This window comes from Festucalex cinctus, chromosome 4 (genome assembly GCF_051991245.1).
Source record: "Festucalex cinctus isolate MCC-2025b chromosome 4, RoL_Fcin_1.0, whole genome shotgun sequence".
Taxonomy (NCBI): Eukaryota; Metazoa; Chordata; class Actinopteri; order Syngnathiformes; family Syngnathidae; genus Festucalex; species Festucalex cinctus.
In genome coordinates, this window is record NC_135414.1 from 7,556,107 (window position 1) to 7,582,298 (window position 26,192).

Genomic DNA, 26,192 nt, shown 5'->3' on the forward strand with positions numbered 1-26,192 from the left:
CGCAGAAAGCCCGCCACCCAAACTGGGGCCGGGGTGGCGGCTACAGAAAGCCCGCTGCCCGAACTACGGCCGGGGGCGGCGGCAACAGAGAGCCCGCCGCCGGAACTGGGGCCGAGGTGGCGGCCGCCCGACGAGAGGCCGAGGGCGGTGGCCGCAAAGAGCCCCCTGAAATGATGTTCAGTAAATAAATACAACAGTAAGGGCTTTGCAGTATATAAATAAAAAAGGATAACAAATATCAAGAAAGAATAGTGAAGATGAGCTCATACATACTGTAATAGCTGTTATAGTGTGAGATCGTTAATATTAGATGAGCTGAGGATGCACTCTTGGGACAACTGAAGCGCACTCTTCATCCATCTTATATAAGATTTATATCATAGCACTATATACAAATGAACTGTGCATCAGGAAACTTCTTCGCTTCCTTCCTTGTTGGACTGATAGTGCCAAAGGCTGTCAAGGCATTTTTGTTTGACACATTTCAAAGTATCTGTTACCTACTTTGTGGCTTTTCTTAAAGGAGTTCCTGAAGGTTCCGTCTTAGGACCACTGCTGTTTAATGCATTCATCAATACATCTGTGGAACGATGTGGAGACTCTTTTTCATACAGTACAAATGGTGAAAGATGTTCATAACATTAAATTTTACATTATGAGTTTATTATTATAATAATAAAAGTTGTGTTTTATTAGTGAGAAACTCATAACGATGAAGGACAATATTTTATTCTTATTAAAAAAACAACAACAAAAAACAGAATTTCATGAGAATACATAATTATTAAGGGGAAACCATTTGTCTGTTAGGAGAATAATTTTACAACAATAAATAAGCATTAAAATTTTACAAGAATAAAGTGTTGTATCAACATAAAAATACATAACTTTTAATATTACATGAACAAAGATGCATTTGTTACATATTGACTGAAATTAATGTCAAGTGAATTTAGGAGGCAAAGTCATGGGTCACCAATTTTCATTTGCAATGCGAGCCCAAGGGTACTTTGATGACACAGTCGACACAGTGTCCGTCCGTCCGTCCATCCATCCATCCATCCATCCATCCATCCATCCATCCATCCATCCATCCATCCATCCATCCATCCATTTTCTTGACCACTTTTTCCTCACAAGGGGGGGCAGCTGGTACCTATCTCAGCTGGCTCTGGGCAGTAGGCGGGGGACAGCCTGGACTGGTTGCCAGCCAATCGCAACATTATATCAAAATATATCAATATTTGTGGTATGCCAAAAGGAAAAGGCAGGAGGGTTTCCAAACAAGCTTTTAACCTCCTGTTGAAAATCACTACAACACCATTACTGTATGATTGTCATTAAATATGAACTTTAAAATTTGATTCTTTATTTAAATATCCATTAAGTGCACAAGTTAATAAATAATGCTTCACTTCCACCATTTGCTCCACATCAGTGAGATTGTTTCGATCCACATTAGGACTATCACGTTATTATTGTCAGCAGGGATCAGCAGAAGAGCTTTAATGGCAAGTTGGTCTATTTTTGTTTGCTTCCGCTTCCGTTTTGTTGGCAATCACCAACGCACACATAAAATAACTTTTATACGTACTGCACATGTCAACTCTCCTCAGCAAATAAAAATATATCATAAAAGTATCACAATACACTGTCAAGTCAATACATATACATGTGTTTAATACTTCTTACGTACACGTAAACAATTACAGCGTGACAGGCCTATTAATTACACGGTAACAATATAATATATCACATAACATTTAGGTGTCAGCTTAACTTTATAGCTTGAGGATGCTTGAGTACAAAAAGAAGGGACATGTATAGAATCGTTTAAGGCGGGAGTTTCTAATAATAATAATAATAATCATCATCATCATCATAATGAAAGAAAAACAATTCCAGCTACTGGCACAGCTTTGAACATATGCAAAAAAACAATATAATAATAATAATAATAAAGCTGAAAAAATGGGGAAAAAAGTGAATACTGCTGAACCCATAATTACTATAATGCATTTATATACAGTGGAACTTCCATAACACAAACAGGAAATTTCTCGGGCTACTCAGTGCAACATGATCAATACAATTAATTAATTAAGTGTTGTTGTATTCTATTTTGTTTATTTGTTTTTCCTTTTCTTTTTCTTTTTTTTCTTTTTTTATTATTTTATATTCTTTTTTTGTCATTTTTGTTTGGTGTGTCATTATAGATTGCCTTGTATTTTTTGTGTGGGACCGAAACGAGAATTTGCATCTCAAGGGTTTTATCCCACATTAATACAAAATTTTCAACAACAACAATTAATTATCACAAGGCTTAAGCAGTTCCAGCAATGACTATAAAATGCAACACAGGGTTCATACTTTTACTTTATTAGAGTTTTATTTTACAGTAATTAGCTTTACTGTGCGGCACGGTGGCCTACTGGTTAATATGTCTTCCTCACAATTCAGCGACTGCGCGTTTGATTCCGAGCTCCATGCTTATAGTGAACTGTGGAAAGGCTTAAAATACCGTAATATAGAAGAAAATAAAAGGTTAGCTCCATTTTGTTTTCATCTATGTGCATGTATGTTGCTCGTTTGAAACTTAGAATTAGTAGGCAACAATTGTACTTAAAAACTTTGCCGGTACATTTTTTATCACTGCACACGCTCATCCTCCCCTTTTTCTAATCAGTTAATTACTTCATCATTTAAAATGGAGGAGGGGAAATTGCCCCAATGGTTTGACATGAACAAATATTCTGAATGTCATGCACACATTTATTAAATGCTTTACTTTAATGAATGTGTTTATGTTAATTGCTGAAACACAACCTGTGCTACCTTTAACGTAACCATCCACTGTCAGCTAAAGGATCCTCTGCGGTCAAAATGAGTAGTGTGATTAATCTGTTAGTTAATGCTTTAGTTCATGTTAATACTTTAAGTACAATATATTTAATGATCATGCTGCTTAAAAGAAAATGGATCGGTCTCATAAATACTCCAAAGAATACATAGTTTGAATACACCCTTTATATATACCTACATGGATCATGTGCAAGTACAATGTTAAAATAATAGCTATCTATGTTCAGTTTTGTTAACACAGTTATCTAGATTTACTAATAACTGCAGTGATAAAAAAACAAAAAACAAATATTTAATACATTTTATGTTGTTATAAATGAACATTTTGCGTTGTAGTAAATGCCTTGAAGTGATATAAATGGTAGTTTAACAATTCAACCACAGCATACTAATTGAAAAGACTTTTCAGCTTTTTAAATACAGTAATAATAATTTAAAAAAAAAAAAGAAAAACAATACAACAGTACAGTAAATTATTTGTATAAAATAATGCTGTTTTCTTAATCCTAATTGCCTTTTTTCATTGATTGGCTGGGAGAACTCCGACATTTCTTTTACTTTAGGAGGCGTTTCTTTCATGTTTCTAAGACAAAGTTATGATTTCATACTTTTGCTGGCCGTTGTTTTCTTCCTGCGGTTTCGGCTCGGCATGGTGCAGCTCAATGAAAAGGAAGTAAATAGCGGCTCCTACTGCGCCGCCGACCATGGGTCCGAACGCAGGGATCCACCACCAGCAACCTCCAGCCCTGACAGAAAGAAAACACAATTATGATCGATTTTTTTTTTGATTTTTTTTTTTTTTTTTTTTTTTGTTATTCATTGTTTTTGTGCTCAGGCCAAGGTAGTGTCCAATATCAAAATCGTATAATAGCAAGTAGCACAGACTGTAAGGACAGAGCACACCATGGGCAACCAGTAGGTGAGATTTCAGCAAACAATGGCGGATAGGTTAAACAAAAGAAATAAAAATAAATGAATAAATAACTTTCACAGATTTTCATTTAATTGGTAATAAATGTATCAAATTGCAAAGCGACATTATGGACCCCCTCTACATTTGATTTAAAAAAAAAAAAAAAAAAAAAAAAAAAAAAAAAATAAGCACTCTTCCATTGTGTTGATGTTGATGTCAGTATGGACTGGCTCAGGTAAGCGTCCCCGTCTTTATCCCTGATTAAAGTAAAGTCTTCAAATAAGCAGCTCTGTGTCTGCCGCTGCACGTGTCCTCATTGTCACTCTGGCTGACTTTTTGAAGTAAGCGATTAGTCTTGAGCATTGTAGCGCAGCAGGTGAAAGCTGACGCAGGTTAATTTAAGAAAAGAAAAAAGGAAAAAAAGTGAATTGTCTTGTCTCTTCTGGTGACTCCCAGCTAGTCCAAAAACTGTAGGCAGGCGGCATGCCACTGGATTATCCACTTATGTGACACCTCATTTAAGGTGATCTGTCCAGGACGCTGACTCATTTTGTCACAGTCAGCAGCAGTGTTGCCGGTTACTCGAAAAAGTTGCTTTCTAAAGTAACTAATAGTCTAACGCGTTACTTTATTCTACAAAGTAGTCTGATTAAAGTTACTGTCCAGAGAATCAATGCGTTACTCCACATTTTCATTAAGAAGGTAAACTATCTAACTGTTGTAACAGTCACAAACAACTACTTAACTACGAAGATGAGGCAGAAGTCATTGATCACCACACTGAATTCAGCCATGGTCTGGTCATGAATGGTTTGCACATTCAAAACAAAAGTGATGATACTTTTACTACTAGTTTTATTAACCAACAGGCACACAACACAACAAAAAAAGTGTGCATTATGGACCATAAAAGTGGTAAAAAAAATAATTTATTTCCATCCTCAACTGGTCCGTGAAGCATTATGGGATGAGGTCGTCTCCGCCCTCTCGCCAGGGGGAGTGACGTCAGACAAGTTACGTTTTCAGTAGGGGTGGAACAAAAAAACGATTCGACCGAACCATCGTTCGTCAAGGGGAGCTAAACGACCGTATCGGTTGCGAGTGAGGCTTTATGGTTTTCATAACAATAGCAAGAGTTCTGCGCCGTGCTCTACTTGTTTTGTTTACATTTCAGTAGCATCACCATTCAAGCTACTTCCGTGTTTCCGTGCTCGCGACACGGCGCGCGCGCGCGCGCAACGAGTGACAACATACAAATGGAGACAGTTAGCAGAAGCCGGTGCCGTACATCTCGGTATTTCCCATGGCTATCGAGTCCTCTCGGTGCACTTGTATGTCCCGGGCCGGCGTTGGTACTGCGCGCGAGCCAAAAAGAATAACTCCCGTGACGATCCAATGCATGAATTCAAACGACACAGGTATGTCCCACAGCCAACACACCAGCTAAGCTAAAAGCACACTGCAAGTATCTCATTTCTCAGTTTGTGGCTCCCTGTCAATGTCTACAACTAGCATGAGCAGCAGATAGGAGAACTGAGACGTGCCCGCGATTAGACAGCCCAAAAAACAAAATATAAACAGTAGTGATTCTGTGGTCATCATCGTGTCTCAGATTAAAAAAACAAAAAAAGATGTCATACATTAACCAAAAATGAAAGTGATGACAAAAGAAAAAACAATTGTTAAATACAAAAATTGTTGATTAAAAAGGGAAATGAACTTTTGGAAATATTTTTGCATATATTAAGTGGTTAAAATGTGTTTGATAGATTTATTGTTCCATAAGGTGGCTTCATATTTCTTTTGGCTGGACGGTAGGTTTATTTCATGTCTTAAATTTATGTTTCTGAAATACTTCACAATGTGCAAATATTCTGTTTAATTGTGTTGGTGTCTGTCTAAAGGTTAAATATTTATATTTAACATTAAATTATCAACCTTTTGTTTTCCTGATCCTTATTTTGAAGAGAAAAAACAAACAAACCAAAAAACAATTATAACTGTCAATAACTACTAATAAATATTTAAACTGATACATATGTACACACTGGAATAGCGGAACAAACAAACAATAGAGGAATTTAGGGGATTTTCATTTTCAACCTGGATAGATTTTTATTTTTTGTTTTATAAAAAGTATTTACGTTACAAGAAGTCAAGAGAGACTGCCTATTTTGTTTTTCATTAAAAAAAAACTTTATTTTCATGTTAAAATTGCACTTTCAATAAAGTATTTGGAACTCCGTTTCTACTGCATTATTTTTATGTTGAGATGGTGTTATCGGCAGCTGCTGAAACTAACTAAAAAAGTAACTTTTAATCTAATTTAGTTACTTTTAAAATCAAGTAATCAGTAACGCAATTTAGTTACTTTTAAAACCAAGTAATCAGTAAAGTAACTAAGTTACTTTTTCAAGGTAACTGTGGCAACACTGGTCAGCAGTCACACAATTTACACAAATATGTGGTGGAGACATTTTTCTGCGTGAAATATTTAGGGTGTCCATCACAACATGATTCAAGTAAAAGTAAAAAGTCGTGCTATAACTAGAGGAAGAGGAAGTACATATTTAGTGGGGAATAAAAACTCAAGTATTGAGTAACTTCTGATCTATTCATTTTGGGGTGGCTGCGCACTGGCCCTGCAGCTCTGCTTTTATTTTTGTGAGCCTCAATTTCCTGTGGCGGTGCTGGTGGCTGGCTTTACCTTTCAGGCTGGGCAGGGCTCCCGGAGTGCACCTGCAGCTGATCAGCAATCAACACCTGGCTATAAGACCTCTGCTGATCTGCAAGCAGGTGCCAGATGATTAGGACTACTGACGTGGTATTTCTGGCTTGTACTGTGTTAGTTTTAGACTGCAGTGACCACTTTGCCACTATTAACCCTTTTTTTTTTGTCTTGCCTTGCCAGTACCTCCCTGCCCAGCCTCGCTCGACACTTCCCAGGACGGACTGCTCTCCTCCCTCCACCTCTGGCTCCATTGGACCCATTCCTCCCGTCTCCACCTGCTCCTCGGCGCGTTGGACTTCCACTCGCCCACACTAGGATCATCTTGTTCACCACCTCGAATAAACACTCCTCAAACCACTTTCAAACTCCTCTCCATTTCGCTTTTGGGTCCTCTATTATCATTTTCTTGTGTGAACCTTAACAGAATCATCTGGCCACTGCGATGGACCCAGCGACCCTGAGTGGAATTCAGGAAGCCCTCCGTACTCATGGAAGGATGGTTGGACAGCATGAACAGCTTCTCCAAGGGGTTATGGAATCCCTGCAAGCGATGTCCCTCGAGATTAAAGAAATCAAGGACCAGTTTACCCAAATATCAACCAAGCTCAATGCAGTCTCTTCCGTGAGTAACCCCCCTATTCCTACAGCGCCAGCCCCAACTTTGACTGTCCCACAACGAGAAACATTTATTCCCACGCCCGAGTCCTACTCGGGAGAGTTGGGCTCTTGTAGTCGTTTTTTGTTAAACTGTAATTTGGTATTTGACTTACAACCCACAAGTTATTCCACGGACGCAGCTAAGATAGCTTTCTGTGTTAACCTTTTACGAGGCAAGGCGGGACTGTGGGCCACAGCTCTTTGGGAGAAGGGATCTCCTGTTCTGAGATCGTTTGATGCTTTTTCATCAGAACGCAGCAAAGTTTTTGATCAACCTGTTCGAGGACATGAGGCTAGAAACCGCCTTTTTTTTTCACTGCGTCAAGGCTCACAGTCAGTTGCTTCTTACTCTATTGAATTTAGGATTCTGGCCGCGGAGTGTGGATGGGATGAGGCAGCATTGATCAACTTGTTTCTCCGCAATTTGTCAGATGAGTTAAAGAACGATTTAGCAACTCGTGAGGAGCCATCATCACTGGAAGAGTTGATTTCGGTCTCCATCAAACTAGATAACTGCCTTAGGGAACGAAGGAGAGAGAGGACTGCCAGGATGCCAAGGCAGGCTCAAACCTCCAAACCCCCCAGATATCACATACCGCTGCCTCATAGCATGGCCAAGCCTCCAGCGCCACAACTAGCCCAGGAAGAACCCATGCAGCTCAATCGGACCAATCTGACCCCCGCCGAACGTCAGAGGCGTTTGTCGGCTAACTTGTGCCTATATTGTTGTCAGGCTGGACACTTCGCTGCAACTTGTCCTCAACAACCAAAAGACCGGGCTCATTAGTAAAGGGGAGCACTCTGGTGAGCCAAACATCCTCCTGCTCCCCAACCCGGTTCACTCTTTCCGCAAAACTAACTTGCCATTCTAATACCATGCCTCTTCAGGTCCTTGTAGACTCCGGTGCGGATGACAATTTCATCGACCAAGGCTTTGTGACTCATGCCAACATCACCCTCCAATCCCTTGATGTGTAAAAGATGTAAAGGCTGTAGACAGTAGACTCATTCACAGAGTAACCCACCGCACTGCTCCCCTTTCATTGACCATTTCGGGCAATCATCATGAACTCATCCAGCTATTTGTCATTCCCTCGCCCATGTCCCCTGCTATCCTTGGCCTACCCTGGCTGAAGGCCCACAACCCACATATTGATTGGTCACTTGGCAAGATCCTGGGTTGGAGCACTAGGTGTCACGCACGGTGCCTGGGCTCTGCCATTCCACAAACTGGTGTCGCTTCAGGGCACCCCTCTTTCTCTTGATTCCCCAGACCTTTCCTCTGTGCCCCCGGAGTATCATGACCTGGCAATCGTGTTCAGCAAGGAGCAAGCGCTCACCTTGCCCCCCCCCCCCCCCCACCCCCCCCCCCCTTACGATTGTGCAATCGACCTCCTTCCTTTGTCGAGAAGAAAGACTCTACCCTTCGTCCCTGTGTAGATTTTCGGGGCCTCAATACTATAACTGTTAAAAATAAGTACCCGCTGCCCCTCATCGACCCCTCTTTTGAGCCCCTTTGTCATGCCCAGATCTTCACTAAGTTGGATCTCCGTAATGCATACCACCTCGTCCGCATTTGCGAGGGGAGACAAATGTAAAACCGGTTTCAGCACTCCGCTTGGCCATTTTGAATATCTTTATGCCCTTTGGACTCACTAATGCCGCTGCAGTTTTTCAACACCTCATGAATGATGTCTTTCGCGACATGCTCAACCGCTTCATTTTCATTTTCTTGGATGACATATTGATCTTTTCCCGTTCTCTCGTAGAGCATCACCAGCATGTGAGAATGGTCCTACAAAGACTCTTGGAAAACAGACTTTTTGTCAAGCCAGAAAAGTGTGAGTTCCATGTCCCCTTTGTCAGCTTTCTAGGCTACATTATTGCTGGGAGCCAGCTTAAACCGGACCCAGCCAAAATACAGACAATTACGAACTGGCCAATCCCAAACAGCCGCAAGGAGCTACGTTTTCTGGCCTTCGCCAACTTCTATCGCAGTTTCATCCGTGACTACAGTAAGGTGGCAGTTCCCTTGACTCGTCTCACCTCCACCAAAACCCATTTCTGTTGGACGTCAGAAGCAGATGAGGCATTCACGAAGCTCAAGACACTCTTCACAAAGGCCCCCGTTCTCAAACACCCAGACCCTTCTCTCCAGTTTGTAGTGGAGGTGGATGCTTCGGATGTTGGTGTAGGGGCCGTCCTATCCCAATGAGTTCCTGAGACCCAAAAGCTACACCCTTGTGCCTTTTTATTCCCGCCGCTTTATCCTAGCGCAGAGAAACTATGACGTGGGAAATCGGGAATTGCTGGCTGTGATCCTGGCACTCGAAGAATGGAGGCACTGGTTGGAGGGCTCGCAACTCCCCTTTCTCATTTGGAGTGACCACAAGAACCTCTCCTATATCCAGTCAACTCAAGCCCGCTGGGCTTTGTTCCTGAGCAGATTCAATTTCTCCTTGTCCTACCGCCCAGGAAGCCGGAACGCCAAGCCCGATGCTCTCTCCAGAGCTCACTCTCCTCCCTCTGTAACAGAGGACCCGGACCTTATTCCCCCCCCCCCCCCCCCCCCCACACACACACACACATGTGTGTTGAGTACTGCAACCTGGGAGATTGAATCAGTTGTCAGAGGCTCAGAAGAATGACCCTGACCCAGGAAATGGTCCCCCCAATCGTTTGTTTGTTCCCGTTGCATCTCGTTCCCAGGTCCTCCAATGGGGGCACTCCTCCAAGCTAACTTGCCATCCTGGTGTTCACAGAACCCTCCATTTTCTTCATCAGCAATTCTGGTGGCCTGGCATGGCCCGTGATACCAGGGACTTTGTCGCAGCCTGTTCTGTTTGTGCCTGAGGAAAGGCCTCATACCTTCCACCTGCTGGTTTACTGAGACCCCTACCCATACCCAGCCACCCATGGTCTCACATTGCTGTAGATTTTGTTTCTGGACTTCCCTCATCCGAAGGTAATACAGTTATTCTAACCATTGTGGATTGCTTTTCCAAATGTGTACATTGTTCCCCTTTCTAAATTACCTTCAGCTTTTGAAACTGCTAACCTTCTCATTAATCATGTTTTCAAACTTCACGGTATCCCAGTGGACATTGTTTCTGATCGTGGCCCCCAGTTCTCCTCAGTTGTTTGGAAGGAATTTTGCAAGGCGGTTGGTGCAGCTCCCAGCCTATCCTCGGGGTACCATCCGCAAACCAATGGCCAAACAGAACGAGCTAACCAGGATTTGGAGGCTGCCCTCCGCTGTGTGGCTGCACAGCATCCAGTTTCTTGGAGCTCTTTCCTTCCCTGGGTTGAATATGCCCACAATTCCCTCACCTGTTCCGGAACAGGTATGTCACCTTTGATGGCTTCCAACCTCTTTTTTTTTTTTTTTTTTTTTTTTTTTTTTTTTTTTTTTTTTTTTCCTTTTCTCCTGACCAGGAGAGGGATGTGGCAGTCCCTGCTGTTAAGGTTGATCTCCGCTGGATCAATGAGGTCTGGAAGACCGTCAAGGCGGCCCTCAATCGTTCCGCAAAGAGAAATAAGCGGCTGGCCGACCTACACCGCTCCCCTGCACCAGAGTACCAGGCCGGACAGAAGGTTTGGCTATCATCACGGGACCTCCCTCTCCAGACAGATTCTCGTAAGCTTGCCCCCCAGTTTGTGGGGCCATTCACTATCTCGAAGATCGTTAACCCGTGCTCTGTTCGCTTGGACCTCCCTGCCTCGAATGTCCATCCCACCTTCCATGTTTCCCTCCTCAAGCCTCTGTCCTCAGCCCTCCGGCCGCTCCACCGCCACCTCCTCGCCTCATTGATGGCCACCCGGCCTTCACAGTTTCTAGGATATTGGACGTCAGGCCCAGGGGTCGTGGGTTGCAGTACCTAGTTGACTGGGAGGGTTATGGCCCTGAGGAGTGGTCATGGATCTCTTGCGGCCTCATCTTGGACCCATCCCTGCTCCGGGACTTCTACGCAGCTAACCCTGGCAAGCCTGGGCGGATGCCAGGTGGGGTACTGTGATGGCTGCGCACTGGCCCTGCACCTCTGCTTTTATTTTTGTGAGCCTCAATTTCCTGTGGCTGGCTTTACCTTTCAGGCTGGGCAGGGCTCCCGGAGTGCACCTGCAGCTGATCAGCAATCAACACCTCTGCTGATCTGCAAGCAGGTGCCAGATGATTAGACTACTGACGTGGTATGTCTGGCTTGTGCTGTGTTAGTTTTAGACTGCAGTGACCGCTTTGCCACTATTAACCCCTTTTTTTTTTTTTTTTTTTTTGGGTCTTGCCTTGCCAGTACCTCCCTGCCCAGCCTCGCTCGACACTTCCCAGGATGGACTGCTCTCCTCCCTCCACCTCTGGCTCCATTGGACCCATTCCTCCAGTCTCCACCTGCTCCTCGGCACGTTGGACTTCCACTCGCCCACACTCGGATCATCTTGTTCACCACCTCGAATAAACACTCCTCAAACCACTTCCAAGCTCCCCTCCGTTTCGCTTTTGGGTACTCTATCATCATTTTCCCCAACAAAAACATACATATTGAAGACTTCACTGATACAATGTATTCACTAGGTCTGCATCCATTAATTACATGTCCTACAAGAATTACGACCCATAGTGCTACTCTAATAGATAATATCTATACAAATATTTTGTTAAATGAAATCAATAGTGGTATACTGATTAATGATATAACGGATCATCTTCCAATATTTGCTAATTATTCATGGTATCAAAATGGTACTAGACAAGTACAAGCTATATATAAAAGATTTAGGACAGAGGAGAATATTATTGCATTAAGAAATGAACTGTTGACTCAAAACTGGAGTTGTGTTTATGATGCAAATAACGTGAATATGGCTTATGGCTACTTTATAAACAAACTTCAACAATTGTATGATAAACACTGTCCAGTAAAGAAGGTTTGTTTGAAACAACATTTACAATCTAAACCATGGATGAGTAAGTCTTTAATAAATGCTTGTAGAAAAAAGAATAACTTATACAAGATATTAACCAAAGAACTAAACAGGCAGAGGACAGATAAAAAAGATATAGAAATAAGCTAAATTCTATTTTAAGGGTCTGTAAAAAAACAGCATTATACTAAATTATTAGATGAAAACAAAAACTTTACTTGTAAATTATGGGATATTATGAATGAAGTTATAAGAAAGAATAAAAAGGATAAACTATCTTATCCTGAATATTTTAATGTCAATAATAAAAAAGTAGTGAATACAGAAATTATTGCAAACGATTTTAATGAGTTTTTCGTAACTGTAGGAGCTGATCTCGCCAAGAAAATTCCAGAATCCTCCTCTCACTATGAGAACAGTTATACAGGAAACTTACACTCCATGTTTTTGGAGCCAGTCATGGACACCGAGATAAGACACTTGGTTGCCAAATGCACAGCAAAAAACTCCTGTGACACAAACGGTTTTGATATGAAGTTAATTAAGAGTATAATAAATGAAATTCTATATCCACTAACTTATATATGTAATTTATCATTTCAGACTGGGATATTCCCAGATGAAATGAAAATAGCAAAAATCATTCCTATATACAAAACTGGTGATGTTCATGATTATGGTAACTATAGACCTATCTCAATTTTGCCACAGTTGTCAAAAATATTAGAAAAACTTTTCAATAATAGACTTGATAAATTTATAACCAAACATAAATTGTTAGATGATAGTCAATATGGTTTTAGAAAAGAACATTCTACGGCCCAAGCCCTGACTGAATCCATGGAAATAATCACAGATGCTATTGACCGAAAATTATATACTATTGGAATATTTCTTGATCTAAAAAAAGCGTTTGACACTGTAAATCACAAAATATTATTGAATATATTAGAGAGAATGGGGATTAGGGGCACTGTATTAGATTGGTTACGAAGCTATCCAACCAAAAGATATCAGTATGTGACATTTGGAGGGAGTACTTCTAATAAAATGGAAGTTTTATGTGGTGTACCTCAGGGCTCGGTTTTGGGCCCTAAATTGTTTATACTGTATATAAACGATATATGTAAAGTCTCTACTGTGTTAAAGATGGTACTCTTCGCTGATGATACAAACATTTTCTGTACAGGTGAGGATATACAGAAGCTAGTGCAAATAATAAATGAGGAATTATATAAACTACAACAATGGCTTAATGCCAATAAATTGTCTATTAATCTTAACAAGACTAAGTTTATGTTATTTGGTAAAAAAAGGAACTAAAGAAAATATCAGCATACAAATTTCTAATGTAAATATTGAACGGGTAAGCCAACACAATGTGTTGGGAATAATTATTGACGAGATGCTTACATGGATTCCTCACATAACACAGTTAAAAAAAAAACTGGCAAGAAGTATATCCATCCTCTACAGAACCCAAAAAATATTGAGTCAAAAGGCACTCCAAATAATCTATAATGCATTGATCCTGCCTTATTTGACTTATTGTGTTGAAATTTGGGGAAACACTTACAAAAGTCGATTGCAGCCGTTGATGGTATTACAGAAAAGAGCAGTAAGAATTATCCATAGTGCTCCATATAATGCACATACACACAAATTGTTTATTGAAGCTAAACTATTGAAATTATATGATTTAATAAACTATAGAACTATTCAGATAATGTATAAGGCGGCCAGACACTGTCTCCCTTATAACTTGCAAATATGCTTTCAGGCCAAGGAATCGAAATATGATTTCAGAGAGAAACTTGTGTTTGTTCAGAGATGTGTTAGAACTACACTGAAGTCATTTTCGATCTCCTGTACCGGTGTAAAATTATGGAATTCACTAGATGGGGTACTAACTGGAACATTGACACTAGCTGGATTTAAGAAAAAATATTAATAATTTGTATTAACTAGTTATAGTGAAGAAAATGTTTAACCTGTCTTTTGTTTAACTTGTATGTGGGAGAGCAATAACTTTTGTGTTATCAACAAGGAGGGAGCTTCAACACAGAAATGTAAACACGTCTGACTATGTTGTTGAAGTGCAGGACATTTAATCTTGAATCATTTGAAAACAGCATCTGTGCTGAGTGCTGAGAAAAGGACACTCTGCTCCAAAAACTTTCGACAAACCAGTATGGATTTAATTAGCTGGTCTTAATTAGCAGTGCGTTTGACAAAATCTTTTCTACGATGAGACCTGGACCTACTCAGCGTTCATGTCCAAGTGGAACTCACATGTCTGGATATGCTGAAGATTCCTGGGCTAAGTGGAGACCATTGTGTCTGACCAGTCTGGATTTGGAGGACGTGGAGGATTTGTACCTGCTTGCTGTGCTGGTGGTTATGCTGATGCTGCTTGGGATTGGATTCCACTGGCTGTTTCATACGCTACGAAAAATGTCTGATCGCCAGAAGAATGCAGAGGAAATGGCTGCGGCCACCCTGAGAGCCATCACTGGCGTGCAAGCCGGCCGAACTAAGGCCTGTGATGACACTTCTCTGGTGAAAAACGACCTTGCAGCACTCAACCTTGCCATGAACAGAATGAGGAGAGACATGGCCACAAGGATGCTTGAACTGGAGAAAAAAGTCGGACTGGAGATCACGATGAACCAAAATCGTGATGAAGACGGATCTGAGTGAAGGAGGTGTCGGACACATGGTTTTCACTATGCCCAGTTATCTAAAGCTGCTGGACTGTGATAATCCACATGGTATTAATCAACAAACTATTGGATCGAATCTTCTATCATGAACTACATGCGATCAAATCACTGGTAAAGATAAACTGATTGAACTCTCAATAATCCATTTGCCTGAATCAAATGTCTCCGAATGTAATCAACTGGATAACTAACTTCATGGACTTGATGAACTAGTGAAATTTTATCATCTCTGCTGATTTCTAACTATTACTGCTTGATTTTATGCGTCCTAGTATAGTATGGGGGCGGGAATTTATAAGCTTTATGCTTCTTCTTGCCATCCCTTTTTCTTTTCGGTCATTATATGTCATAATTGTATGAGGAAATGTCTGATTGTCACAATGCTGTCCGAAAGGAAAAATGAACAAATAAATCAAATCAAATCAAATTTTTTTGTAATAACTACCATTTCTTTAAGACACTTCTTCATGTCGGAAGCGGTATCAAAGTCTTCTGTATACTCTAGAATAAAAAAAAAATAACATAACGTATAAAAACGTTTTCGGGAGTGCAGGACAAACTATTAAAAAATGTATGTATACGTTTTTGGGTTTGAATGAGTTAAATAATTAATTTTTCATTTATTTTGCAATTTTAGTTTGTCATTTCCTTAGTTTTTGTTAACGATAGTCTTGCCACTGTCACGCCTGTGACAGAAATTTATGGAGACCGAATGAATAATACTGAGCTCTCTCTCTCTCAGCAGCTCTGGCCTTCCTTGCGTAAGCTGCTGCCCCCGTGATCCAACCCCGGCGAAATGGCAGAAAATGGATGGATTAAGATTAAATGTGCAGATGTTCAACAGGAGGTAGAAGTAAGAGCTTACATGTGCATGTGTGTGAGCATATTTTTTTGAAGCCATATGGTGATTAACATGGAAATCAGCCTGGCGTCATGGCCTTCACACCATCCATCCATCTGCTCTTTTTTTTTTTTTTTCTAAAGTGCTTTTCCTCATAAAGGTTGTGATTGAGTTGAAGCCCTGCTGAATTTGTGGTCAAAAATCTCAAAGTGATGTGATTTTTACATTGGCAGAATAAAAATTGGTGTCAATATTTCTCATTTGTTAATCATAACATTACAGAATTTATTTTAGATGAAGACACAACATGACCTGGAGAGTGTTTACGCTATACGTTATTATTGGCCCTTCAAAGCACCTAAGTGGCAAGTTGCCAACAGGGTTTTAGAAAGTCTGGTGCAACGGACACACCAACATGTCGAATGCGCTCCAACTTTCCGGGACTTTGTCTGAGCTGGAATTCAAGCTTAACTGTGTGGCCAGGAGACTTCGTTATCTGATTCTTTATTTATTATTTTCTATCTGATCAATATAATCACTTCACTTGAGAGAGAGAGAGAGAGAGAGAGAGAGAGAGAGAGGATCATAAGAAATGTTGGATTTTAGCATTTTATATAAATGTTACTGTTTAGTTACAGTGCATTATATTGTCATGAATTCCTGCTAGATTCCCTTGAGAACCTGGGACAATTTTCTCAAAACTGTGTAGTGGAGAGGGGTCAAGTGAGGTCAAAATGCTTGCGGTAGTTTGAAGTCAGATCTGACTGCCGGGTCAAGACTCTATGGCATCATTTCAGAGATAAAATCATTGAATATTTCATATCACGGGAAGGCAAATGCTCCCTGTTCTCCCGACAGCCACCGTAAGGTTTCCAAATGCACAAAATACACGAGTGCTTTTTGAAATATTAATAACAAAGAGAGTCTGAGAGGAAGCGATGCGGCTGTGAATTTTGCTATTCATGAAGCGATGTGCAATAATGCATTGTGGGAGTGTCATCAAGCACAAGAATGCACCACACCTGTGCTAATAGCATCAGATTACTTATGGCAAACACATAAACAAAAAAATCCCTTTTCATTGATGCGATCCATAAGTGAAATCAAATGACCTGAAGACATCCCATCCCCATCCGGCCACGGCGGTGAAGAGTCGCGGGCTGAGGTCTCGTGCAGGGTTGATGGGATAGCCGCAGTTCAAGCCCATGGACACGGCGATGGCCAGGATGATCAGGCCGATGCACAGAGGCTCCATACCTTTGGGGGCACCGATGTTCCTCGAGTCCGTTATGGCCAGGATGCACAGGATCAACGCAGCACTTCCTGCCACCTGACAAAGCACACAGGCGCTCAACCCGTCATAACGCCACACCACAACTACTAAAACTAAGATGTCGCTTTTAGGATGATTTTTAAATAAAACTAAAGATAAAAATTAAACATTAAAATCAGAAAACAGAGTGACTTGATGGTGAAAAATCATCCTTTATGGTCTTTAATGTTGCACTCCACATACACTGTACACATCCAGGACACGTAATGTCTATTTTCCGCATTGTGCGGAATTGTTCACTCATCAGCAAACTAGTCGCATTAGCGTTAACATTTATACCCATGAGCACACTGTGTGCTCTCAACTCAAGCATCTTTGCATGCTCTAGTAGCTTCTACATACAGTACAGTCAGTATTGCGTAACATTGTTTGCACCACTTGTCATCATCAATAATTCCAAATGGAGCAAGAGTACTCAGAGACCATAGGCCAATGTTTTAGCACAGGTGCAAAAAATAAATCATAATAATAATAATGATAATAATAATATAAAACATAACAAATTGGACATAGCATGTTGTGAAGTTATTACCTGGTCCAGGAAACCATTGAGCGTCGAGAGATGTTTTGCAGGATAAGATGCAAATATGCCGGCTGTGGCGTTCTCTCCGGTAATGATAAATTCTCCATTGCTGTATTCCATTAAAGCATCTATACGAGAACAACACATGCAGAAAAAGAGCTGCTTGAAACAGCAAAATAAAAATACAGGAAGGGAATCACACATAGGAATTAGAAAATATAATAATTCCAGAAAGAAATCAATATTCTAATAGTATAATTGCCCAAGTAAAGATTTTTAGTAAACATTACCAACAAACAAAAAGAGCCCAATTACCTGTCATCTTTCTTGACGGAAAAAAATAACACATTTTTTAAGCAAGCACATTGGTATTTATTTTTTAAAAACTGATCTTGTAAATTTAAAAGGCAATTATTCTATTAGACTAATATTATTGTGATGATAAATATAAAATAAACTGTGTTGTGGTTATCACGGTTGAGTAGACAATTTAACTTATTTTTAGGGCAGCACAGTAGCTTTAAATGTCTTAAAAAGTGTCTTGATTGCTTCCATATTTCTTATTTGAATATTTTTGCAGTAAGAATTGTTTCCAAATATGAACACACCAGATGTGGTCCTGAAGAAGTTCCTTTGTGGGTGATGGGACACTTTCACTCACCATAATTCAACAAATAGACGCAGCAGGCCCCGGCAAAGGCCCCCAAAAACTGTGCGGCCACATAGACGGGAAACTTCTTCCAGGATGTCTTGCCCAGCATCACCATGGCCAGGGTGACGGCAGGGTTCACATGGGCTCCTGCAGCAACACGACCGCAAAGCACACAATCATTGCTCTGACTAAAAAGTGTGTACTTCTGTGACTTGAAAAACTGCTTGGGTGTGTAAATCATCAGTAAAACATTTTTACCAGGTAAAAATGCACAAAGCGCCTCTCACTGTTCAACATTCAACGAGGCAACAGTGAGTCATTCTGCCAGAAGAGAATTAATTACAGTGTCCATTCTTCTGTTAGGTTTATTGGTTGTTACATGCTAATTTGCATTACCCATTGTTTGGGCTGCGTAGAACATATTATTGTTGAAAAAATTTTGGGTGGTTGACTTCACCTTTAAAACTGCTGGGTCAAAAATAACCCAACATAGGTAAAAAATGGTTCGACCCACGACTTGGGTCAAATTGACCCAATTTTCTGGGTGGTTTTGTACAAAACAACACAAATTTGTAGGGATGTAACGATGACGGCGATATTGTGATATTGTGATATTAAAACTGCCACAATATATAGTCGACGTCATGTCACGATATTTAAAAGCAGCACATCTGTTAAAAAAAAGGTTGGGTTGATTTCCACTTGTGGAGTTCTAGCACCATCTGGTGGTGAGTTTTTTAGTGCAGTTTAATTTTAATAAAGCATGTTTTGGTCCTTCTATGTTTCAAATCCACGATAATGGTCAGATGAAAGGGAACACAATATACTTGTGAACAGAGTCAATATGTGGCGGAATCTCAATTTATTGTATTTATTAATTTCTTATTTAATTTAAATAATTATTAATTTATTATTTTTATTAATACAAATTGTATCAATTTATTGCAATTCTTGTATTAGTACCTCAATTTATATATTTTTATTAGGGGTGAGAACCTCTGGGTACCTCGCGATACGATACTATCTGGGATACAAGGCTCACAATAATGATTATCTCACGATATGACGATACCGTGATTATCGATATATTGGTCAGGTAATAAATCCACGATAAGCTATGATAAAACTAATCATAAAATAATAATAATAATAACAATAATAATAATAATAATAATAATAATAATAATTTAATATAAATAATTAATAAATATAAAATAAAATAAATAAATAATCAATAAATAATTAATAAATAATTAATAAATAAAAAGTAAATGCGGCACGGTGAATGACTGGTTAGCACGCCCGCCTCCCAGTTCTGAGGACTCGGGTTCGAGTCCAGGCTCCGGCCTTCCTGGGTGGAGTTTGCATGTTCTCCCCGTGCCTGCGTGGGTCTTCTTCGCGTACTCCGGTGTCCTCCCACATTTCAAAGACATGCATGGCAGGTTAATTGGGCGCTCCAAGTTGTCCCTAGGTGTGCGTGTGCGTGTGGATGGTTGTTGGTCTCTGTGTCCTGCGATTGGCCGGCAACCAGTCCAGGGTGTCCCCCGCCTACTGCCCACAGCCAGCTGAGATAGGCGCCAGCACTCCCCGCGACCCTTGTGAGGAATAAGCGGTCAAGAAAATGGATGGATGGATGAATGGATAAAAAGTAAAAAAAAAACATTCATAATATAATATAAATAAATATAAATATATATATTATATATATATATATATATATATATATATATATATATATATATATATATATATATATATATATACATTAAAATAAATAATATATAATAATAAGAAAACTAAGCTCATGAGTCTTCTTCACCTGAAGACTTCCATCCATTTCCCCGCCACTCTTATGAAGCACTCCCCCTAGTGGCCCGCCAAGTAATTGCTCAATAAGTAATCAACAATGGCTGTATATTAATGACAATAATCACGATACTTGCTTAGGCGTATCGATAATCGGTGTCACGATTTATCGTGATATCGATATATCGTCCGTCACACTCTTAATTTTTGATATATTTATAATATTTTTATATTTTTCATTGCTGTAATGTACAAAAACAATATTGTGTGTTTTATAATATTGTGACCTTTTGTATCGCCAACCTCACCTCAATGTCGTGATAATTATCGTATTGTGACCTTCATATCGTGATAATATCGTATAGTGATGTTTGGGTATTGTTACATCCCTACAAATTTGTTGGTCATTTTGTCCAAAAAAGGTTTGGTTTGTATGAAACCACCCAGAAAATTGGGTCAAATTGACCCAAGAAGTGGATCGGTTTCATGCAACAATCTGTGCATCTGCGGGGCAAAGCCAAAGTGTGCCTCCGTGGACAGCACCTTTGCTCGTCTGCGGCTTGTTAAGAAAACAGAGGCACAGAGTGAGATGTGGAAACATTTTGCTAACACGGCCAAAGTCGAGGTAAGCTGAGTGATACTTCAAGCATTCAAAATACCAAAGAACCGAAGAGAACAGTATGGCCAAACAGCTTGCTGAGGGGCAGAGTGAACGACATTCCATCCAAAAGTTGTGGGCCCGCGCTGACAGTGTGGGCTCATTTATTTAACACTCTGGGATCTCCGTTTTGACCTCGCTGTGGTGACACCGCTGGGGGTATCAACTATGCGGCCATTGTTCGTCTCACCATCCTGTTCACAAACACCGGGCGCGACAAAGCGTCCAGAAGCGGCGGGCCCAATTGCATGTGACATAATCTGGCTGAAGCGGCTTAAGGCACACGTAGAGCGCGGGTCATTACAGTGACCAGGATGTGTCACACTTGCGCTCCGCCGTCGTCCAAAATGGGGGACTACAAAGAGCAGACAATTGTGTTTTCTTCGGCGACTGGGGCCTCCCCGCCATGGACGCCTTGAAAGGCAACCTCGTCACACCTGACCCACCACCCCTACCTTCCTCTCTGGAGACCCATGCCCCAGTAAAGCTCATTAGTCCAATACCTACGATCATCTTCAGACATGTCGTCCCACAGAAGCATCCCACTGTGCTGTGGACCCCGGGGCCCAATGGCCCAGTCATGCAGCAGAATCTCTCCATATATTAACCTCCTTGTCCTCTCGAGCCTTACCACTAGGACTCTCATTAACCACAGAGTGAGCAACTAGACAGCAAAAGCATCTTTCAGTCAACTCCAGGTGTTGGGTGTGGGTGCATCACAATCCCAATCAGAATCATTCCTTACAGGGCAAAACGAGGAATTTGTCTCCCACAGTTGGAGTCACGCCAGTAGCCACACAAAAAAAAGACATGAACACAAATGTACAAAGTTTAGCGAGTTATTAGATAAATGAAATGTCCAATAGTAAGGTAATGATGATCAACAACAAATGATCAAATGATGTAAACTGCAAAGATGAACATAGTAATAATAGCAAGAAAGAGATGTGCAAAGTAGGCAAATGGTGTCACAATGAAATATTAACTGTTTAAATAATGTAGGAAGAAAGAAGGCTCTCTATCTATCTATCTATCAATCTATCTATCTATCTATCTATCTATCTATCTATCTATCTATCTATCTATCTATCTATCTATCTATCTATTAGATCTACAAGAACTATAACAAAAACACTGTTTTATTGGTTGTCACATGCTAATTTGCATTACCCATTTTGTATTAGTTTTAAAAATGCACGGATTTAGCATGGTTCACTCACTTCCAGTCAATGATGGTGCGAATGTGAGTGTGATTGAATGGTCGGTCGTCTGTCGCTTCATGTGCCCTGTGATTGACTGGTGACGGGTCCAAAATGTAGTCTGCCTTTGCACCTTCTATCTATCAACTGTCAGCATGTTACTAATTTCAAATATCCCATTTGGTGTTTTTAGCTATGAGGAACAAATGATTAGGCAGACCTTCATGACATTTTTGATGTGTGGCTAACTTTTAAAGTTGCAATCCAAACATGTACTGCAAGCTGTAACGTCTTCTCCTTGCTTCAATTTAAGCTTTAGTGCCTCCGAGTTAAGGAAATGACAAGCATTGATCAATCCATCACAATAAAAACTTTCACATTCAATCTAGCTACAGTTTAAAATTTAATGACACTCTTTATTGATGTTCTGCAAACCCACAGGGAGCTCTAAGATCTCAGATTTCATAATATTTTGATATCATTGTGAAGGAGGGCTACTTTGCTTTTTCATTTTAATAAGATATCTGAATACATTCAGAAATCATCCAGTTGTGGAATGGATCAGGTTTATTTTTTTTTTTTTATTTTTTTTTAGGGGAGTTGGTGCGTAACAATACTAGACCAGAGAATACAGTGATTGTTCTATTTTATTCTTCTTCTTCTTCTTCTTCTTCTTCTTCTTATTATTATTATTGCAATATTTCATAGTTCAAGAACAAAGTACATTTTAATTTAATAATTAATATTTTTAAAGAGTGAAATAAATAAATGAATAAACAAATAAATACATAAATACATAAAAATTATTATTTTACAACACAAAACTTTAGATTTGCTTGCTTAGGACAGAGTTTCCCACAGCACATATTTTAATCTCACCACACACTACCAAACAAAAATGTCCGGGTATCCCAAAGGTCTTGATACAATTGTTTTTTGTTTTTTGTTTTTTCCTGGGGTTTTTTTTGTTTTGTTTTTCCCCCCCTATATGTATCATTCAGACAGACGTGAGGCCATCCTCATTTGACATTTGGCATGAGAGTTTTCAGTAAAATAAAAAAGTGACTTTTGGGACACTCTGCTTCAATAAAGACAGATACACGGGTTAATTGTGCCTTCAGCCATCAGATGAAAGATTATTTATTGCTTGTTACCGCCCCTCACTGGCATAGAGAGGTGAACAGATACTTTTTTTTTTAAATAGCAAATAAAGAATATCTTTTAGACCAATTAATTGAAATGGGATGATTTCATTGTGTGCCGCAGCATAGTGGTTGGAAAAAGGCTCAGAATAACTTGAACTTTGCGTCACATTTGAAGACCCTGCATATCAATAGTTGGCTACACAGGACTGAAGATGTTTCAGACGGCCAGGGAGGTTACTCAGGACATGTATTCATATTTCAAATTGTCTTATTTATGTCGCGGACACAAATTTTCATCTGCGTTAACAGCAGCCATTTGCTTCCTTCATCACCTTTTCAGGCCATGAATGCAAACTTCATATCCAGGTGCTTTTACCTGAAACCCCGCCTGCAATGTAGGCGGCCATCATAAGTCCCAGAGTGAAGCCAAGGTGGATGGACAGGGGCTCCCCCAGAGCCCCTTTGCTCAAGACAGCCTGGGCCACTGAACCGCATCCAAAGAGCTGCGAGACACACAGGGACGAGAAGCCGCTCATTGTTTTTCTTTTCTCCACCATTCCAATTATAGGCAGTCTTAACACTAGCCCCTTGTCTAACAACAGCCTCCAACTGCCAGCCACAATTTGTTCAAACAAAATAAAGAATCCCCCCACTTAGTTGGGACAAAACAAAAGGAGAGCAGTCATCCACACATAAAAAGGCTGCACTAATGGGTCACAGTCATTGAACTTAGGTGCTGACAGACAGGTGGAGGTGAAAAGAAGTGGGGGAAAAGCTCTCACATATATGAAATATAAGGACATTTGAAAAAGGCAAACAGTGTGATGCTGAAGAACTTCCACATCAAAGTGCGCTATGTGTCTTAATAGAGACATGTATGTGACAGACAGCAGAGTCCCAGGAGAGGAAGAGTCACCTAATTAGCAGCCTTAAAGCGGCGGTTTAAGCTGAATGACAGGTGCACGCAGGCAGACGGGACAGTTACTCACTATCAGGACAAATATCCCCAGAAACTCCGCCAGGAACTCCTTCAAGATGTCTCGCCTCAGGGCAAATCTCGCCTTCCACTTCCTCCGCCACTCACTCTCCATTTCCCCTCTGTCCCGTTATGTGCTCCTTCCACACGATAAACACATAACGAGAAGGAGATCCGAGAAGCGGCGATGCTCGTTGCAGGTTGCCGCCTCCCACTCCATGCCAGAGGCCCGGCGGGATGCACCTCCCTTTGCCACCACTAGTGGGGCTCCTTTTGACGCCAAGTACCACCTCAAAAAAACAAAATGCCAAACACCACCATCAGGACCAACAACGGCAGCCTAAGTGGGTATTAAAAAAAACCATATACTGTTATGTGTATTTAATATTAATGTAAGCTAATGTAACATTATGCCTACTTTAAACATGAGCACTGTGTCTAAATATAGGAATTAAAAAAAATACTTCGAGTAAATGTTAATTAGAAAGTACTGCACATAAGAAGTTAGAAATTGACCCTCAATAAAGAGTTAAAAATAAAGAACGATTAAAAGAAAGACATTTAACCTAATAGTTTACCACAATTGAACTGGAAGCGCCTGCTAAGGCTGGAGCTATCAAAGATATAAGAAAGTTATCAAATATTATCACACGGTTTAGCTTATTTAGAACCTTTTCCACAAGGCAAAACTATTTTCCACATTCCAATATTTGCTGTATTTCCAACATTCCAGACTTACAACATTCCCAAATTTAGGAGACATTTGACATATTTACTGCCTTCATCCACATTTCTTAACTGATTCCAACTTCAATCTTTTCAGGTCATTCAGGACATCTTGGGAACTATTTATCACATGCCAGCAATTTCCAAATTTTCATGGTAAAATTGTTATTTTACATATCGCTGGCGTCAAGCCAAAATCTTATGCCTCTAAAATTGTCACTTTTCAGGAGACCTCCAAAATGACATTTTTGTTTGTCATTAACGTTGCATTATCAAAGACAGAAAGCCGTTTTCAAAACTTTAGATTGGTCAATAATTGGTTAAAATGATACCCACACGTTTTTTTTTTTTTTTAAATGATTCAAACAATTCCAACTTCAAAATATTCAATTCATTCATGATATATTGGGAATTATTTATCACATGCCACAAATTCTCAAATTCCCGCAGGAAAAAAAAAATCTCAAATGAAGTGATATTTTACACATTTAACTCCTCCTTGTTGACAGATTCAAACCAATCTAAGTTCAAAATTTTCAGCTCTTCACGACATCTTGCTAACTATTTATCATATTTCCCAAATTCTGCACTTTCGCCCTGAATAAAATTCCCAGATTTAATGGATATTTTACATATTAACCTCCTCCCACATTTCTCTACTGGTTCAAATTTCATAATATTCACTTCATTAAGGACATCTTGGGAACTATTAATCACATTGCCCACATTATCATTTTTTCACAGTAAAATTCCCAAACGAAGTGATACGTGCACATATTTTGAGATTGATAATCATGGATTGAGAATGGATGATGAATAGTGTGCTTGTCTACTATAGTGGGAGTCAAACCATTTCATTCGGGGTGGTAGAAATACCATTCGTAGTAGCTATATAGTAGCAGAAGTACTAAGTAGTAAGTTGTATCAGTAGGTAGTATTAGTAGCAGTACCAGCTCACCTATATGACCCTAATGAGGTTAAATGGAAAATGGATGGATGGATGGATGGATGGATGGATGGATGGAAAGAATGTATATATTTCAACTGTATTTTTTTTTTAAATATTATATGCATAACTAATTGTATTTTATTTTCATTATATTTGTCAGAATTGTTTTTGCTCATTTAGCGTAGGCATCCATTACGTTAGTGATGACGCCTCCTTGGTAGTCCATGGAGGTTAAAAAAAAAAAAAAAAAAGAAAAAAAAAAAAAAAGGTGAAGAGAAGTGGACTTTCCTATAGTAGGAGGCCGCGTCCATCCAACAGAGGGAGCTCCATGAATACGTTTGCCAGTGCCGGCTGCGTTTTGTCACCCCCGTCCGCCTGCCGCCACGTTATCTTCCGTTCACTTGGCTTTGTGAAGCGCTCAGGCGACAGGTTTGAGGACGCTTGTGTTTGCAATGCATTCATCATTGTCACTGAGTGGATGCGCGCTCTTCTTTGAAGTTTTCCACGCGCACGCGCGCATATACACACTGTTGCTTATGGTGTGATGAAGAACAAACAAGGTCTGATGTGCTGATGGACAA

At 40.1% G+C, this 26,192-nt stretch overlaps 1 protein-coding gene and 2 long non-coding RNA genes across 4 annotated transcripts; 2 read left to right on the top strand and 1 right to left on the bottom strand.

Annotated features, from left to right (window-relative positions):
- Positions 1–1,654: 1,654 nt before the first annotated feature.
- Positions 1,655–24,200, bottom strand: aqp9b (aquaporin 9b). The gene is made up of 6 exons (XM_077518539.1): positions 23,950–24,200; positions 23,337–23,463; positions 18,162–18,299; positions 17,510–17,628; positions 16,757–16,974; positions 1,655–3,608 (listed from the first exon to the last, which is right to left on the bottom strand). Exons 1-6 carry the CDS (start codon positions 24,049–24,051, stop codon positions 3,446–3,448), a joined length of 867 nt encoding a protein of 288 aa, XP_077374665.1. The 5' UTR covers positions 24,052–24,200; the 3' UTR covers positions 1,655–3,445.
- LOC144017216 (uncharacterized) lies at positions 4,508–7,264 on the top strand. The gene is made up of 3 exons (XR_013283138.1): positions 4,508–5,193; positions 6,424–6,599; positions 6,687–7,264. It is a non-coding gene; the product is annotated as an uncharacterized LOC144017216 (long non-coding RNA).
- LOC144017215 (uncharacterized) lies at positions 10,579–15,879 on the top strand. 2 transcript variants are annotated; one of them, XR_013283136.1, is made up of 3 exons: positions 10,579–11,351; positions 11,453–11,659; positions 15,546–15,879. It is a non-coding gene; the product is annotated as an uncharacterized LOC144017215 (long non-coding RNA). The 2 variants fall into 2 exon arrangements; XR_013283137.1 differs by having other exon boundaries at positions 15,549–15,879.
- Positions 24,201–26,192: the final 1,992 nt, after the last annotated feature.

Bases quoted from the DNA above. Each gene is read 5' to 3' on its own strand.
- aqp9b (XM_077518539.1), bottom strand. From the start codon at position 24,051: ATGGAGAGTGAGTGGCGGAGGAAGTGGAAGGCGAGATTTGCCCTGAGG. The intron at 23,464-23,949 runs GTGAGTAACTGT...TGTGTCTCGCAG, and splicing joins TGGGGATATTTGTCCTGATA to CTCTTTGGATGCGGTTCAGT. The intron at 17,629-18,161 runs GTGAGTGAAAGT...GTTCTCGTATAG, and splicing joins CGTCTATTTGTTGAATTATG to ATGCTTTAATGGAATACAGC.